Source organism: Dermacentor variabilis, chromosome 1 (genome assembly GCF_050947875.1).
Source record: "Dermacentor variabilis isolate Ectoservices chromosome 1, ASM5094787v1, whole genome shotgun sequence".
Taxonomy (NCBI): domain Eukaryota; kingdom Metazoa; phylum Arthropoda; class Arachnida; order Ixodida; family Ixodidae; genus Dermacentor; species Dermacentor variabilis.
The window spans coordinates 160,627,648-160,646,900 of NC_134568.1; the positions used below are offsets into that span (position 1 = coordinate 160,627,648).

Below are 19,253 nucleotides of genomic sequence, written 5' to 3' on the forward strand. Positions count from 1 at the left end.
AGCTTTTCATGTAAATCATTATAATGTATACATTCCTTGAATTTTCCCTGGTATTTTGGATATGAAGTTGTATGCTGTATTAACTGAATACAGGGTGTCCCAGCTAACATGTGGACCAAGTTTTCAATATATTCGTCATTTTACGCGACCAAAACCAAGCAGATTGTTCACCGCTCCGTTAAGAAGCCACCAGAAAGCCTTGTTGCCGATGCCTTTTATTTAGTTAATTGCAATCAAATATATAAGGCGTTAATTATTCTCCTAATTAACAACACGCCAATTATGAAGTTCTAGACAGTTATAGGACACATCGAAGTGGGATATCTTCAGCAAGATACAATTAGAGTGCTTAACTTTTACAGCCGACAAAGAATGCCAGCGAAACATGAAAAATACTACGTGATTACGCACCCATGTGCACCGCACAATACGCACCAGTAAGCAGCACCCTCAAGCAGGCTCCCTCGGAAACCTTGCGGAAAAAAAATAATGCATTAAAGAGTTATTGCTTTGTCTGTTGAGACCCTCCCGAGACAACGCGAAGACTACCCTGTTCGTACGGAACGAGCGCGTCGTGCAAAAAGTGCGTGCCCCCACAGTTATCTGTTGTGCCGCAATGCCTTACGCAATATATTCCGTGCTCAGTTTGAGGGCGCAACTTTCTGGTGTGGGTGCGTACGTAATCACGTGGCATTATCCCGTGCCATGATCCATACTCTTCTAAAGCTTGGTCCACGTTAGCTGGGACACCCTGTATATTCTTCCATTGTGTTGTCATGCACTACATACACATTCACGGCGTTACTCTTTCTTGTTCATCATGGGAGGCTCTCCTGAATTGAACTCTTCTCCCATTGTGTTATTATGTCGCTTAAAAAAAAACTACTAACTGCAAAGAAAACGTTACCGGCTTTTCTTCTTTCTTTTTGATAGCGGAGATGGCCAAGGGGCAACTACAAATTATATATTTGCAGAGAGGAATTATAAACCAAGAACGCGTGTCGACCTCTTAACACCACTGTAATTAACGATACATATGAAAAAAAGGAATATGGCAGTGCAAAGCTGGCCATGCAAATACCGAACACAAAACACTATCACACACCAGGGATGGAACGCAGTAGCAAACAGTGCATCATCATCATCATCACCATCATCATCATCATCATCATCATCCTGTTTTATGTCCACAGCAGGGCGAAGGCCTCTACCTGCGATCTCAAATTACTCCTGTCCTGCGCCAGCCGATTCCAACTAGCAGCCGCGAATTTCCTAATTTCATCGCTCCACCTTGTCTTATGCTGTCCTCGACTGCGTTTCCTTCTCTTGGTACCCATTCTGTAACCCTAAAGGTCCAACGGTTATCCAACCGGCGCATTACATGACCTGCCAAGCTCCACTTTTTTCTCTTAACGTCAATTAGGATATAGGCTATACCCGTTTGCTTTCTTATCCAAACCGCTCTCTTTCTGTCTCTTAACGTTATGCCTAGCATTTTTCGTTCCATCGCTCTTTGCGCGGTCATTAACTAGTTCTCAAGCTCCTTTGTCAGTCTCCAAGTCTCTGTCCCATATGTCAGCACTGGTAAAATGCACTGATTGTACACCTTTCTTTTCAATAATAATGGTAAGCTTCCAGTCAGGAGCTGACAATGTCTGCCGTATGCGATCAAACACATTTTTATTCTTCTATGAATTTCCTTCTCACTCACTCCTTCACAGACTCGTACTCCTTCACACACTCAAGAGGCTGACTGACGATCTTGAACTCTTGTTCTCTTGCCCGGCTATTCATCATTATCTTTGTCTTCTGCATATTAATCTTCAACTCCACTCTCACTCTCTCTGTTAAGGTCCTCAATCATTTGTTTAATTCGTCTGCATTGTTGCTTAATAGAACAGTGTCATCGGCAAACCGAAGGTTGCTGAGATATCCGCCGTCTATCCTTACTCCTAAGCCTTCCCAGTTTAATAGCTTGAATACTTCTTCCAAGCACGCAGTGAATAGCATTGGAGAGTTTGTGTCTCCCTGTCTGACCCCTTTCTTTATAGGTATGCTCCTGCTTTTCTTGTGTAGGATTAAGGTAGCTGTGGAACCTCTGTAGATATTTTCCTAGGTATTTACGTAAGCGGTCTGTACTCCTTGATTACGTAATGCTTCTATGACTGCTGGTATCTCTACTTAATGAAATGCCTCTTCGTAATCTATGAAAGCCATATGGATAGGCTTATTGTACTCTGCGGATTTCTCGATAACCTGATTAATGACATGGATGTGATCAACTGTAGAGTATCCCTTCCTGAAGCCAGCCTGTTCCCTTGGTTGACTGAAGTCCAGTATTGCCCTTATTCTATTGCAGATTATTTTGGTAAATATTTTATATAATACTGGGAGTAAGGTAATGGGCCTATAATTTTTCAATTATTTAACGTCTCCCTTTTTGTTGATTAATATAATCTTTGCATTCTTCCAGTTTTCTTGGACACTTGCAGTCGATAGATACTTCGTATAAAGAGCCGCCAGTTTTCCAAGCATTATGACTCCTTCATCTTTGATTAAATCGACTATTATTCCATCTTCTCCTGCTGCTTTTTATTGTTTCATGTCTTGCAAGGCCCTTCTGACTTCATCGCTAGTTATAGAAGGAGCCTCTGTAACCTGTTCATTACTATTTCGAATGGAGATGTCCTTGCCCCTCTGGGTATTGTACAGGTCAGTATAGAATTCTTCCGATGCTTTTACTATATCTTCGAGATTGCTGATGATATTACCCTGCTTATCTATCAATGCATACATCTTGGTTTGTTCTATGCCAAGTTGCCTTCTCACTGATTTCAGGCTGCATCCGTTTTTTACGACTTCTTCAGTCTTTCTAACGTTATAATTTCGAATATAACTTATTTTCGCCTTCTTGATCAGTTTTGACAGTTCCGCAAATTCTATCCTATCTCATCATTCTTTGTAGTTTCTTTATTAAGTCCTTTGTTACTTGGGAGAGCTTGCCTACTGGTTGCCTTGGTGCCTTGCCTCCCACTTCAACTGTTGCCTCTGAAGCCAGTCTAGTTACGGTTTCATTCGTTACCTTTATGTCGTCTTCATCTCTCTGTTCTAAGGCTGCATATTTGTTCGCAACTGCCAAACTGAATTTGTCTGCTTTTACCCTTACTACCTCTAGGTTGATCCTGCACTGTGCTGAGATCAGCAGAAAGTATAAAGTCAATTTCATTTCTTGTTTCACCATTAGGGCTTTTCCAGGTCCACTTTCTGTTGCTACGCTTCCTAAAAAAGGTGTTCGTTATTCGAAGCTTAGTCCTTTCTGCGAATTATACCAGCATCTCTCCTCTAGCGTTCCTAGAATCAACGCCGTATAGTTGCCAATTACTTGTTCACCAGCCTGCTTTTTCCCCACTTTTGTATTGAAGTTGCCCATTACTACAGTATACTGATCAAAAGTGTGGCAGTTTGGGCGAGTTGGTATGTCATGACTCTTTCAGGCTTGTAGCGCAGCTCAGAAAGAGCAAAAAAGGAAAGTGGAAGGGGTAATGAAAATGAACGGAGAACAGGGTCAACCTGTTCTCCGTTCCTAGCTGGTACTAGCTGGGCTAGTATTCACAAAAAGCTCTTACGATATGTTTGTTCGTAAGATCAAATTCGAGGCAATCCTGATGGTGGACATATTAGCGAAGGAGGCCGGCCAATAGCAAAGAGTACTTACGAACGAAAAGCTTTCTGCATTCGACGTCTGTTTCTTTTGCGAGGAAACTTTTTAAACGCTGGCAAAAGAAGTGCTCGAGGACTATTCCACTCTAACATAGCAGGGAGACGGTACTGTAATTACGGACGTCAACGTTATCGTCAGTTTTGTGAATGGGCACAACTCTTACCCTTTACAATAACTTAAGGTGCAATTTCCAATAGCTTAAGGTTACAATAACTTAAGGAGCGAATTTCTGCTGGTATATTATCTTTCCGACATGCACTGGCCGGATAACAATGTAATGGCGTGCGAAAGGCGTGTAGCCGAGGGACAGCTTACTTGAGGATGGTGCGAAGGGACACTTCAATGGGCAGGTCGACATTGTAGAGATCTTTGAAAACTGCATTGCCGAAGCGTGGCGAGGTGCCGAGCCTCTGCAGCAGGTTGAGGTGTTCCTGCATCTTCTTGTCCAGCCGCGTCTGCCATGAGGCATAGAAAACGAGAACTGCCAGCAGCACCACAGCCAGCGTCACCACAAACACCCAGGTCATGATCCACTCGAGCAAGTTGTGTCGCTCCCTGCGGTACTGGCGCGCTGCCATCACCTGCGTGCGAGCACTGTTTGCTGCCACACTGCATTACTCGCGTGGTCCGCGTCAAGATCGGCAGTGAAGGTAGCATAGTAGCATCGGCAGCCCCGACGCGTTCGCCCACCCCGTTAACGTGTGTTGCATACGCAGTCGGCGAGCAGCATACCTGTCGGTCGGACATGAAGGGCCAGGACGGGGAGCGCGCCCCCGACCGCGGTGTTATCGGGCTCATACGCCCGGATACGGGTCGGCTCATCATGGGGCCAGGGAACAGATACTGGCGCGACGGCGACCGCGGGGACATCATCGGAGAAATGGCGAGCCGGGGTCGTGAGCCGACCGGTGACAGGGCGCCCATGGGGGGCCGCGGCGATGCCATCCCGGGTGGCCTCATGTACTGCACGCCTGGCGGGGACGCAGCGCCCGCAATCGGCGACATAGCCGGAGACGCGGCCGGCCGTTCGATGGAGCGCTGCCAACGAGGCCGCTCTTCTTCCTCGCGCTCAAGCCGCTCCAGTCGCTCCATGCGCTCCATGCGCTCTCGCTCCCTCTCCAGCCGATCCGTGGATATTGGCTCCTGCGCAAGGCGTCTCGCTTAGCTGGCGTGCGCGCCACACTCCGAAAACTGGAACTGTATCTCATACGGAGGTGGCCTCGGAAGAAATGCCGCGACACTTTACGAGCTTTTTCTATTGAAGATCTGAGTAAAAAGGTACTAACCGGAGATTTTACTATAGATCTCACAAATCATTACTTACCCATTACTAGCTAATTGCGAACTAAAGAGACCCATAGGTACACGTAGGTCGAATTAGTAAAAGCTACTAAGCCTCGTTTTGTCCGTGGTCTATTATGCTGTGCAATGACGGTCTTGCGACATTTAGATGAACTGCTGCATGTTTCATTATGTTGTACTAACAGTCATATGCGTAATTTCGTGGCGCACATATGTGCCGACTATACGTTATTCAAATTTAGGTTGATAACTTTGTTCAGTTATCCAAATATAGGTGTTCACCGGTACTCTCCATGCAGAGTACGGTTATATGCCGAGTGTTTCACGTAATTTGGACCATGCGGACATTAAAAAACGGAGAGTGTGAACCAATGTCAGTGTTAAGGAAGACAAGGTCGACATACATCATCATCATCATCAGCCTAGTTACGCCCACTGCAGGGCAAAGGCCTCTCCCATACTTCTCCAACTACCCCGCTCATGTACTCATTGTGGCCATGTTGTCCCTGCAAACGTCTTAATTTCATCCGCCCACCTAACTTTCTGCCGCCCCCTGCTACGCTTCCCTTCCCTTGGAATCCAGTCCGTAACCCTTAATGACCATCGGTTATCTTCCCTCCTCATTACATGTCCTGCCCATGCCCATTTCTTTTTCTTGATTTCAACTAAGATGTCGTTTACCCGCGTTTGTTGCCCCACCCAATCTGCTCTTTTCTTATCCCTTAACGTTACACCCATCATTCTTCTTTCCATAGCTCGTTGCGTCGTCCTCAATTTCAGCAGAACCCTTTTCGTAAGCCTCCAGGTTTCTGCCCCATATGTGAGTACTGGTAACACACAGCTGTTATACACTTTCCTTTTGAGGGATAGTGGTAACCTGCTGTTCATGATTTGAGAATGCCTGCCAAACGCATTCCAGCCCATTCTTATTCTTCTGGTTATTTCAGTCTCATGATCTGGATCCGTGGTCACTACCTGCCCTAAGTAGATGTATTCCCTTACCACTTCCAGTGCTTCGCTACCTATCGTAAACTGCTGTTCTCTTCCGAGACTGTTAAACAATACTTTAGTTTTCTGCAAATTAATTTTCCGACCCGCCCTTCTGCTTTGCCTCTCCAGGTCAGTGAGCATGCATTGCAATTGGTCTCCTGAGTTACTAAGCAAGGCAATATCATCAGCGAATCGCAAGTTGCTAAGGTATTCTCCATCAACTTTTATCCCCACTTCTTCCCACTCCAGGCCTCTGAATACCTCCTGTAAACATGCTGTGAATAGCATTGGAGATATCGTATCTCCCTGTCTGACGCCTTTCTTTATAGGGATTTTGTTACTTTCTTTGTGGAGGACTACGGTGGCTGTGGAGCCGCTATAGATATCTTCCAGTATTTTTACATATGGCTCATCTACACCCTGATTCCGTAATGCCTCCATGACTGCTGAGGTTTCGACTGAATCAAACGCTTTCTCGTAATCAATGAAAGCTATATATAAGGGTTGGTTATATTCTGCACATTTCTCTATCACTTGATTGACAGTGTGAATATGGTCTATTGTTGAGTAGCCTTTACGGAATCCTGCCTGGTCCTTTGGTTGACAGAAGTCTAAGGTGTTCCTGATTCTATTTGCGATTACCTTAGTAAATACTTTGTAGGCAACGGACAGTAAGCTGATCGGCCTATAATTTTTCAAGTCTTTGGGGTCCCCTTTCTTATGGATTAGGATTATGTTAGCGTTCTTCCAAGATTCCGGCACGCTCGAGGTTATGAGGCATTGCGTATACAGGGTGGCCAGTTTCTCTAGAACAATCTGACCACCATCCTTCAACAAATCTGCTGTTACCTGATCCTCCCCAGCTGCCTTCCCCCTTTGCATAGCTCCTAAGGCTTTCTTTACTTCTTCTGGCGTTACCTGTGGGATTTCGAATTCCTCTAGGCTATTCTCTCTTCCACTATCGTCGTGGGTACCACTGGTACTGTATAAATCTCTATAGAACTCCTCAGCCACTTGAACTATCTCATCCATATTAGTAACGATATTTCCGGCTTTGTCTCTTAACGCACACGTCTGATTCTTGCCTATTCCTAGTTTCTTCTTCACTGTTTTTAGGCTTCCTCCGTTCCTGAGAGCCTGTTCAATTCTATCCATATTATAGTTTCTGATGTCCGCTGTCTTACGCTTGTTGATTAACTTAGAAAGTTCTGCCAGTTCTATTCTAGCTGTAGGGTTAGAGGCCTTCATACATTGGCGTTTCTTGATCAGATCTTTCGTCTCCTGCGATAGCTTACTGGTTTCCTGTATAACGGCGTTACCACCGACTTCTATTGCGCACTCCTTAATGATGCCCATGAGATTGTCGTTCATTGCTGCAACACTAAGGTCCTCTTCCTGAGTTAAAGCCGAGTACCTGTTCTGTAGCTTGATCCGGAATTCCTCTAGTTTCCCTCCTACCGCTAACTCATTGATTGGCTTCTTGTGTACCAATTTCTTCCGTTCCCTCCTCAAGTCTAGGCTAATTCGAGTTCTTACCATTCTATGGTCACTGCAGCGTACCTTGCCGAGCACGTCTACATCTTGTATGATGCCAGGGTTCGCGCAGAGTATGAAGTCGATTTCATTTCTAGTCTCACCATTCGGGCTCCTCCACGTCCACTTTCGACTAACCCGCTTGCGGAAAAAGGTGTTCATTATCCGCATATTATTCTGTTCTGCAAACTCTACTAATAATTCTCCTCTGCTATTCCTAGAGCCTATGCCATATTCCCCCACTGACTTGTCTCCAGCCTGCTTCTTGCCTACCCTGGCATTGAAGTCGCCCATCAGTATAGTGTATTTTGTTTTGACTTTACCCATCGCCGATTCCACGTCTTCATAAAAGCTTTCGACTTCCTGGTCATCATGACTGCATGTAGGGGCATAGACTTGTACCACCTTCAATTTGTACCTCTTATTAAGCTTCACAACAAGACCTGCCACCCTCTCGTTAATGCTATAGAATTCCTGTATGTTACCAGCCATTTCCTTATTAATCAGGAATCCGACTCCTAGTTCTCGTCTCTCTGCTAAGCCCCGGTAACACAGTACATGCCCGCTTTTTAGCACTGTATATGCTTCTTTTGTCCTCCTAACCTCACTGAGCCCTATTATATCCCATTTACTACCCTCTAATTCCTCCAATAACACTGCTAGACTCGCCTCGCTAGATAGCGTTCTAACGTTAAACGTTGCCAGGTTCAGATTCCAATGGCGGCCTGTCCGGAGCCAGGTATTCTTAGCACTCTCTGCAGCGTCACAGATCTGACCGCCGCCGTGGTCAGTTGCTTCGCGGCTGCTGGGGACTGAGGGCCGGGGTTTGATTGTTGTATTCATATAGGAGGTTGTGGCCCAGTACTGCACCAGGGTGGCCAATCCTGCTCTGGTGAGAGAGTGCGTTACCGGTTCTGGTCACCGGGATCAGGCCGCACTCCAGGCCTGTTTGTGCAATTTTCTCAACACACGTTTTTTTTTTGTATTTTCCGGTGGAGAATTGCGCTGCACCGGGATTTGAATCACGGTCCTTTTGCACTGGAGACGGATACTCTACCGTCCCCGCAGGAGTTCAATTAAAGATTCGAGAATGGGGTTTTGCGTGACAAAACCACATTCTGATTATGCACGCCTTAGTGGAGGACTCCGAAAATTTCGACCACCTGGGGTTCTTTAACGTGCACTAAATTCTAAGTACACGGTTGTTTTCGCATTTCGCCCCCATCGAAATGCGGCCGCCGTGGCCGGGGTCCGATCCCGCGACCACGTGCTCAGCAGTCTAACACCATGACCACTGAGCAACCACGGCGGGTCCCGAAGGAGTTGTACGCCTCATTTAACCTACAGTGGTGCCCAATTTGATCAGTCATGGTGGGCCAATCTGAGCTCGGTTATACCGCATGGATGGCACTCGGCTAGAGAACCTGGTATTTATGACCTGCACATGTGTGGCCACACATAATTGAGGATATATAATTTTTTTTTAGGAGGGTTTACGTACAGTGATAAAATGAAGGAAAAGACATTAAAAAGAAAGAAAAAAAAGGGAAAAAAAAGGAACATAACTTGTGATTTGAACTCGTGATCCTTCAATGTTGCCCGGAAAGGTAGCTCAGTCGGTTGGTTCGTCAAGCCAGCGGTTACTTTCAAGCGCCATAGCTCCGGCCCCGAGCCTCATACTTATGTGGAAAGGGGCTGGTGTTGTCCGCGACAGTGGTTGGAAGGCATAATTTCTTGGAAAAATGGCCGCCAGAGGAGCAGCGTGAACTCGAGCGGCTTTAGAGACTAGGAAAACTGCCTTAAAGTATTTAGACTTGAGGGGAAGCTTCGTTAACAAACTATAACACGGCAATCAGCACTCGAATATAATTATAACCCTAATAATAATTGTAAATATTCATCTCATCTATAGGATCTAAAGTGCGCGCTGTTTCTTGCCTCTGCGTGTAGTAGTTAAGAGAGCCAGTTGAAGGGCGGAGAAGAGGGAAGGAAAAGAAAGCAAACTTGCAGCGCCGTGGTTTTAAAGCGCAACCGTGGTAGAGAAACGGAAAGGCGATATAAGCATGCGTGGCCATGATACGCACACGACAAACTGCCTTAAAGTATTTAGACTTGAGGGGAAGCTTCGTTAACAAACTATAACACTGCAATCAGCACTCGAATACGACGAGAGAAATTATTGAGACGTGGAAAATTCCCTTGAAATAAATCTGGTTTGCGAGAAAAATGCTTGTATGTATTGAATCTCTTAAAAGATGAGGGGGGAAATATGCGCTCACCGAGAGGGCATCGTCAGCGCGAGACCACCACCAGGCTCCTTACGGGGATATGGAGAGCTTCGCGGCCGGAACGAAGCCTCCCCTCTCCGCCGGCCAGGCGTGGAAAACGCGCTTTCCGATCGCTCAAGGTTGCGCAGGAATAGTATAGATCTAGCGTCTAGGAAAAGCTTTCACAGGTGCGAGGGCGGCACGCATAGCGTGGGAAGCTAGCCGCCGGAATAGCTATCTTCGAGAGCTATTCTATATTATATTATATTATACTTCGAGAGCTATGACTGATGCTTTTCTATATATATGTATTCATCTCATCTATGCGATCGCATGCGCGCGCTATTTCTTTGTCTCTGCGTGTAGTAGTTAAGAGAGCCAGTTTAAGGGCGGAGAAGAGGGAAGGAAAGGAAAGCAAACTTGCAGCGCCGTTGTTTTAAAGCGCAACCGCGGTAGAGAAACGGAAAGACGATATAAGCATGCGTGGCCATGATACGCACACGACAAACTGCCTTACAATATTTAGACTTGAGGGGTAGTTTCGTTAACAAACTATAACACGGCAATCAGCACTCGAATAAATTATAACCCTAATAATAATTGTAAATATTCATCTCATCTATAGGATCTAAAGCGCGCGCTGTTTCTTGCCTCTGCGTGTAGTAGTTAAGAGAGCCAGTTTAAGGGCGGAGAAGAGGGAAGCAAAGGAAAGCAAACTTGCAGCGCCGTGGTTTTAAAGCGCAACCGTGGTAGAGAAACGGAAAGGCGATATAAGCATGCGTGGCCATGATACGCACACGACAAACTGCCTTACAATTTAGACTTGAGGGGTAGTTTCGTTAACAAACTATAACACGGCAATCAGCACTCGAATATAATTATAACCCTAATAATAATTGTAAATATTCATCTCATCTATAGGATCTAAAGCGCGCGCTGTTTCTTGCCTCTGCGTGTAGTAGTTAAGAGAGCCAGTTTAAGGGCGGAGAAGAGGGAAGGAAAGGAAAGCAAACTTGCAGCGCCGTGGTTTTAAAGCGCAACCGTGGTAGAGAAAGGGAAAGGCGATATAAGCATGCGTGGCCATGATGCGCACACGACAAACCTCCTTACAACATTTAGACTTGAGGAGAAGCTTCGTTAACAAACTATAACACGGCAATCAGCACTCGAATACGACGAGAGAAATTATTGAGACGTGGAAAATTCCCTTGAAATAAATCTGGTTTGCGAGACAAATGCTTGTATGTATTGAATCTCTTAAAAGATGAGGGGGGAAATATGCGCTCACCGAGAGGGCATCGTCAGCGCGAGACCACCACCAGGCTCCTTACGGGGATGTGGAGAGCTTCGCGGCCGGAACGAAGCCTCCCCTCTCCGCCGGCCAGGCGTGGAAAACGCGCTTTCCGATCGCTCAAGGTTGCGCAGGAATAGTATAGATCTAGCGTCTAGGAAAAGCTTTCACAGGTGCGAGGGCGGCACGCATAGCGTGGGAAGCTAGCCGCCGGAATAGCTATCTTCGAGAGCTATTCTACATTATATTATATTATACTTCGATAGCTATGACTGATGCTTTTCTTTATATATGTATTCATCTCATCTATGCGATCGCATGCGCGCGCTATTTCTTTGTCTCTGCGTGTAGTAGTTAAGAGAGCCAGTTTAAGGGCGGAGAAGAGGGAAGGAAAGGAAAGCAAACTTGCAGCGCCGTGGTTTTAAAGCGCAACCGTGGTAGAAAGGTCGACATACATGGTTGTTGAAATGATCCGATGAATAAATGTTGATTATACGTCTCTGTTTGACCGGTTGATGCTTCCGTCCACTTGAAACGGCATGCGCTTCTGGAAGGTATACGTTACATGCGGGTCTCACTGGGTGAATCCCTTCGCATTCTATTAGGGTGTGCTGAGTGGTCTACGGATTTTTGCTACCGCATACATATGCCTCACCTTGTTGCAAACATTTGCTCCGGTATGTTTTTGTTCTTAGGCAACCAGCTCGAGCGTCAAATAGCAGGGCACTTCACTTCGTGTTATCATACAGATTTCCCCTTCTAATTTCTTTCTTCATATTCTTGCAAATCTCCACGGTCTTTCTTGTTTCCATTCTTTGCGTCCAATTCACTGTCTCTGTTTCTCTTACTTTCTTTCGGATGACTCCTGGTTGCCTATTTACGCTTTCAATTACCCTGTACTTGGTTTCCAACATTCTTGACCTCTTCCTCCATTCTGTGTCCACGCTTTTCAAGTACAGGTAATTGCGCACTTTAGCCGCCCATTTGTATTCATCCATGTTCCCGAGTCTTCCTTCAAAACTAATTTTGCTCTTCGCTTCTCTGACTTCAAAAGTGGCCCAACCCATGTCACCCTGCACGGCCTCATTTGTGGCTTTACCGTGGGCTCCTAAAGCCAACCGGCCTACCGATCATTGGTAAACTTCCAATCCCGACAAGATATACGATATTAAGCATAGAATGGCATTTGCTAACGTTAACGCTGGCACCATTACTCCTTTCCAGATTCCACGCACCCCCTAGTACTTATTGTGGTTCCACAGTGCTCTGTGTATAATTATTGCAGCACTGCGCTTTCCCTTTATTTTCAGATTCTCTTGGTGGGTGCTTGAGTAGGATTTTTCTTCCGTTTATGCATATGCCGTGAAACTTATATTGCTTGGCTATGGGTATGACTTGCTGTTGAATTGACACCACGTAATTACTCGTCCCTTCATAAAAGATCATAATTCCCGATTTCTCTGTGCTAAACTTGGTCCAGATTTGTCGCTGCGTTGCCACAGACATTCGCAAGTGTCTGTAAAACTTTATTGTCCACTAGTAGCACTATGTCGCCCGCATACATCAGTCCAGGCAGCTTCTGTCGCACCATTTGTCCATTACGCATGCAGGATAAATCAAACCCTAATTCGCTGTTTTCCGGTCATCGTTCTATGCCCTTAACATAAAGCATGAACAATGGAGACAGAGGGCATCCTTGATTCGGTCTTTGGTGAATTTCCACCGCTTCATTACATTTTCGGCCTTTCCATACAACGTGTACTCGATTGTCTCTATATCTCTCTGCAGCTCCACAAGATTGTCATCTATGCCTTCTTGCTTAAGAATATCCCATAACAATTCCCTGTCTACGTCGTCGTAGGCTCCTTTAACATCTAGAAATGCTGTCCATAAAGGTCTATTCTGCGATACTTAAATCTCTATGCACTGAATTAGTACAAACTTATTATCCTCAAAGTGCCTGCCTGGTCTGAACCCATGCTATAGTTCCCCCAGTATATAATTTTTCTCCACCCGATTTGACAGTTCTAATTTTATGGGTTGCATTGTCATTGCATACATATATCACCGACGTTGCTGTAACTGGCCTGTACGAGCTCTTCTTACCCCTTTGCCTTTGTAGATAATGTTCATCTTGCGTTCACGCCATCCAACCGGAACTTTCTTCGTTCCAGTCACTTGCTCTATGGCATTAGTATCAATGCCTTGCTCTTTGGACCGAGATTTTTGATTAGCTGTATTGGGATCTCATCGGGTCCTGCTGCCATGTTGTTATCGGGTCCTGCTGCCGTGTTATTAGGGACATTTTCTTCTGCTTTTTTCCAAGAAAAGCTTTCTATGCTACATTTTAATCTACCAGGCTTCTCTGTTGTTGTTGGATCAGTTTTTCGGAACTACACTTTCTTTCGTGCCGAAGTCATCCCTAATAACCTCTGTCATGTACCACAGCGCATCGTCTCCTTCGAAGATGCTGCCGTCTTCATACCTTATAGCCATTTGCGAATTTTTAGTTTGAGCTCCGAGGGCTCTTACATGGTTCCAGGATATTTAGGGTGCGCCTTTGTCTCTTTTGCGAATGTCGTGCACCCAACGCTCACTTGCGCATTTAATTTTCTCTTGCACGAGCTCGCACACTACCCTTTCTTTTTCTCCGTATTCGTTCAATCTAAGGAGCAACTCTTCGTATAATCCCAACTTTTTGGCTTCTTGATGATCCCTAGACGCCTGCTTACGCTCTTATATAGCTTGCTTTATTTTCTTGTTACACCACTTAAGTGCTTTCCTCTTTCCAATACAAACATTTTTTTTGCTGTGTTTTTCTTATCTCCTGCTGTATAATGTCTACCAGTTCCTTATATTCCTAGATTTGTAGAAAAAGCCTCCGTTTTCTTCTCTGTGTTTTTTGAAATCTGTGTTATTTGTCTTTCATTCTTTTTTAGAAATTTTGATGGTGTTGATTCGTGTTTTGCTTTAGTATGTCTACCAAATTTTAGGATTAAACGTTTATGGTCGCTGCACAGGCCATTTTTCCCATGGTCGTCTATTATCATTTGATCTACAGGTGTTCCCGCTCAAATTAATTTTACTCATAACGTCAGTCAATTTAATCCAGGTGCCGCCCCCTTCTTTTTTTTTTTGAGCGGAGTAATTTTTTTTATTGTTTCACGAATTCTCTCCGTGTAGGGGGCAGAGGTAAAGGCAAAATGCCTGACAGAGCCTCTGCGCCCCTACAGCTCAAGGCAGCATGACATATGATTCACATACATATTTGCCAAACATATCTTTAACACACAGCACACAGCAACGAAAAATTCAATTATTCAGGATGCATGTCTCCGAATCATTACTTTTGCTTCAACGTGATAGATTTTGAAAAAGCAGAAGATGCATAAGCAATAAGTATTATATAACAATAAAATTGGTTTACATCAGAAGTCAACAAAGAAAAGAAAACCATAGAATCCCTGGCCCGAAAATAAATAGCATGTACAGTAAATAGATCAGTACATAGAAACATTTCAGAAAAGAACGAAGGTTTAGACTGATGTACAATGTAAATGCCGAAACAACGGCAAATATAATTTACAAGCGCTGAGAAAAATCTGTAACATAACTGAGGTTACATGTGTTATCAGGGATGAGCACAAGTTACTCAAAATCAAAATGCAATGTCACTGCCCACTAATAGGTTTTTACAGTCATTTTTGAAGTTGTGGACGGATTGTGTGTATTGTACGTTAAAGTGATCACTGTTTAATATATTAATCGTTTGATCATTCAAGGTTTGCCTTCCGTCATTAGTTCTTGTGGCCGGCTTTAGATGGTGTGGTCTACGTATTGGCTATGAGGTGCAACTGTCGACAGGTATTGTGTGCAGCCTATTTTTATAAATCCACTGGAGTAGTTTGAAATAATAAACTTAATCTGCTTTAAGCATGCTATATTTAATGAAGAGCGGTTTTGTTCGGAGTCCTCGTTTGTCACCCACATAGTTTTCACACATTCTCAATATTTTATTTTGTACAATGATTAGTTGTAGTTTAAAGCTGTCGTAGTTCCCCATACTAAAATGCCGTAACTGAGTTTTGAATAGAAAAGTAAGTAGTATAATGTTTGTTTCAACCAGGTGGGTAGTATATTTTGTATTTTATGCATGCAGCCAGTAACTCGAGATAGCTCACTTTTTAATTTGTTAACGTGAGTATTCCATGTAAGGTCCTCTGTAAACCATACGCCCAAGAACTTTTGCTCTGTAACTTGTTCCAGTAACGTGTCCTCAAAGTTCAGATGAACACAGAATGGGTCTCTTTTATTTGCTGGCTTAAAAATTACATATTTGGTTTTGCATGTTTTTAAACTCAGCCGGTTGCTTTTAAGCCACCTGGAGAGGTGTAAGAGGTCTAATGATTCTATGACCTTTTTTGTAGTGCCAGTGAAGAAGATATTAGTGTCGTCAGCATACTTTATTATTTCATGGGAGTTTGGTATTGACGTTATATCATTTATGTATACACGAAATAAGAGGGATCCTAAGATTGATCCTTGAGGGACGCCATATTCGACTTTCAATTTTTGTGATACCAGATTGTCGACGCATACATATACTGATACCGATTTGAGAGATATGATGTAATTAAATTCTTTGCTACACCTCGAACACCATACGCAACAAGCTTCTTAAGAAGGATATCGTGTTGCACAGTGTCGTATGCCTTTTTCAAATCTAAGAGAATCCCCAGAGTGAGCAGTTTGTTCTCAATATTTTCAATTATTTTGTCCTTCATATTTATTAAAGCTAGTTCTGCAGACTTATCCTATTGAAAGCCATACTGCGACTTCGTAATTATTTCGTGTTTATGAAAAAAGGACGTGAGCCTATCCTTAATAACACGCTCAAATATCTTGGAAAACACCGGCAAAACAGATATCGGCCTGTAGTTGGTAAGCTTTTTCTCATCGCCACCTTTGTAAACAGGGGTGACCTTAGCTATTTTTAATTCATCTGGTAACTCAGAACGTGTAAGCATCTCGTTTATTATATGGGTTAATACAGGACTAATAAGATGAGCGACATACTTGACAGGTAAGGCCTTTGTTTCGTCTTCCCCGCCTGCAGCTTTGTTTTCTAGGGCCATGATAATTGTTTCAATTTCACTAGGGGCCGCTGGTGTAAGCATAATGGAATCAACCTGTCCTGTAGTCATGAAACTATCCGCTTCTGAGTCTTGTCCACTATATACCCCTATGCTAACAAAGTGTCGATTCATTTCATCAACAAGCTCTTTCCCAACTACACTGACATTATTTATTACAATTTCATTCACGATATGCGTTTTTCGCCCTCGTCCAGTTAAATCGTTCACAGTATTCCACAGTCTACGTTGATTGTTTTGAATTTTGTAAAATTTTCTTTCCTAATAATCATCCCTTGCGTTTTTCAAATCGAAGTTTAATTTATTTCTGAATCTTTTAAACTCAGTCAATATGTCACAATTACGAGAGCTAATGAAACTGTGGTACAATTTATTCTTTTTACGTATTCTTTTGTATAAGTCCGCAGTTATCCATGGCTTTCCAACTTTTTCATTTCTTTTTTTCTGCTTTCGCAGAGGGAAGGCTGTATTGTAGCACTGTTTGAATTTGTCCAAGAAGATCTTGTACGCAGTTGCGGGGTGATGCTCATCATAGACGGCCTGCCAGCTTTCTTGGTTGATAAGGCAGCTGAACATGTTTAGCGCAGTTTCGTTTACCGTGCGGAGCAAGAGGTTTGCTTCATCATTATGTTGTTCCTCGTAGGATGCGTTTGCTAGGCAAAGCACGGGCAGCTGATCGCTGATGTCATTCAAGATTACACCAGCAGAAAGACCATCATTATCTATGTTTGTGACGCAGAATCCTAGTGGCAAATAAATTTAAGCGCCACGTACTTCAATTCTAACGCCAGTGAATTTAATGCACAGTAAACATACATTTGCGGAAGTCTTCTAGGAAGTTCAATATAACGATGATATGTTATAATTTCGCGCCCACCAAACATACATAACTGAAGAGACTTCTTGAAGGCCGTTGTCATGTGACAACAAAAGTGCCTTTCCCGGGCCACCATCCAAATAATACACTGTTATGGATATTATACTATTACCATGAACAGGTCATGCAAAACGCAGGTATTTGATGACTTTGCCGACGTGCATTGAAACAAAGGGGCATCCAGCAACGAACCGTTGATTTCGAAAGCTGATGAAAACCGGCTGAAAAGAGCGTCACGTGATATCTCATCATATTGTTTTCTACAAGCCCAGTTGACATGCATATCAAATGAACGAGTTTCGAACAATCTCTGCGATTATAACCACGTGGCCTATCTCATATAACGTGGAAGAGGGTGTCGCGGATTCTCACGTAACATTCGCCAGTCTATTCCTGATTCTGAACTATACTGACATGGATATCCAAAGACAGGGCTTCGAAGGACCTCTGTGATAGTAAGTACGCAGGGCACGTGAGACCACGTCGTAGAGTACGTCACATGACCTTGCGTAACTTTCCGAAGCCCACATGTGATTCACAGACACACTGACATGGGTGTCAAAAAAACGGGAATCGCAAATGCTATGCGGTGGTACACACGTAGTGAACGCCAAACAACGATGGAAAGGGTGTCAAGTGACCTCACGTATCTTTCACTAGCCCATGTGTGATTATCAACCATACTGACATGGATATCAAACGATCGGGCTTCGAACAAGCTCCACGATGGTACAGACATCGCGTACATCAGACGATGTAAAATAATCACGTGACATCACGTAACTTTAGCCAGCCCATGGGTAATCCCAACCATGCAGACGTGGATATCAAACGAACGGGAAACTCAAAAGCTATGCTATGGTACCCACATAGCGAGCGCCAAATCACATGGGAAAGTGTCACGTGACCTCACGTATGTTTCGCTAGCCCATACGTGATTACCAACCATACTTAAATAGATATTAGTCGAACTGGCTTCGAAGAAATTCTGCAGTGGTACGCACGTAGGTCCCGTCAGACCACGTGGTAAAGGGTGTCACGTGACATTACGTAACTTTCGCCAGGCTCGAGGGTCATTCCCAACCATATTGGCATGGGTATCAAACGAACGGTCTTCGAAGAATCTCTGTGATGGCACCCATACAAGACACATTAGGCCAGGTGGTGGATTCACAATCACACTGACATGGGTATCAAACGAACGAGAATCGCAAAAGCTATGCGACGATACTCACGTAGCGAACGTCAGATCAGATGGGAAAGGTTGCCACGTGATCTTACGTATCTTTCGCCAGGCTCATGGCTCATTCCCAACCATACAGACATAGATATAAAACCAACGAAAGCTCTGCGATTGTACGCACGTCGCGTACTTCAGGACACGTGTAAAAGTTTCACGCGACCTCGTATAACTTTCGCAGGTCCATGGGTGCTTTCCAACCTAACTGACATAGATATACGAACTGGCTTCGAAGAAGTTCTGCCATGGCACCCACGAAGAGCACATAATTGACTTAACGTAACTTTCGCCAGGCCCATGGGTCGTTCCCAAACCTAAGGATATCAAAGGAATAGGAACAAAGACCTGGGTTCATGCCCCACCTGCGGCCAACTCTTCTTTCATCGACTTTCATTTTCCATTAATTTATCATTTCTTTAATTCCATTAATAAGTACACATAATTTCCCCTATGCTGTCCTTGGTGTCTTTGTTTGTTGGTTCCTTATGATATGACTAATAAAATTGGGCCCTCGGTTTCCTTTGTTCTCGTTCATCTGAAAATGAGTGTCACGTGACCTCAGGACTTTCTTCAGTAGTTGGGTGATTCACCAACATACTGACATGCATACTAAACGAACGGGAATCGAACAGCCAATGTGGCTGTTGCGACGCCACACCACGAAAACGGAAGTGAAAAACGCGTCACGTGACTTCACGTAACTGCATTGAACGTGACTGACTGCTGAGCCGATTGACGTCGATGCGCTAACACCTTTACCATGGCTTTTAGCACAGTTTTCACCAAATAGCCCAGCACATCTTTGCCTGCAACACCGTCTAGAACTCTGTCTACTATGCCTGCTATCACAATAAGTCATGATGGAATTTTATCTTTGTT

The 19,253-nt window shown here is 44.1% G+C and overlaps 1 protein-coding gene across 1 annotated transcript in view; it reads right to left on the bottom strand.

Moving 5' to 3' along the window:
* The window catches only part of LOC142587582 (N-acetylated-alpha-linked acidic dipeptidase 2-like), an 84,701-nt gene that overhangs the window by 46,880 nt on the left and 18,568 nt on the right, over nucleotides 1–19,253 (bottom strand). Inside the window, exons 2-3 of the mRNA XM_075698699.1 lie at nucleotides 4,454–4,864; nucleotides 4,037–4,302 (exon numbers count right to left, since the gene is read on the bottom strand). Of these exons, the coding sequence (XP_075554814.1) occupies nucleotides 4,037–4,302; nucleotides 4,454–4,864 (677 nt within the window). The remainder of the gene's footprint in view (nucleotides 1–4,036; nucleotides 4,303–4,453; nucleotides 4,865–19,253) is intronic.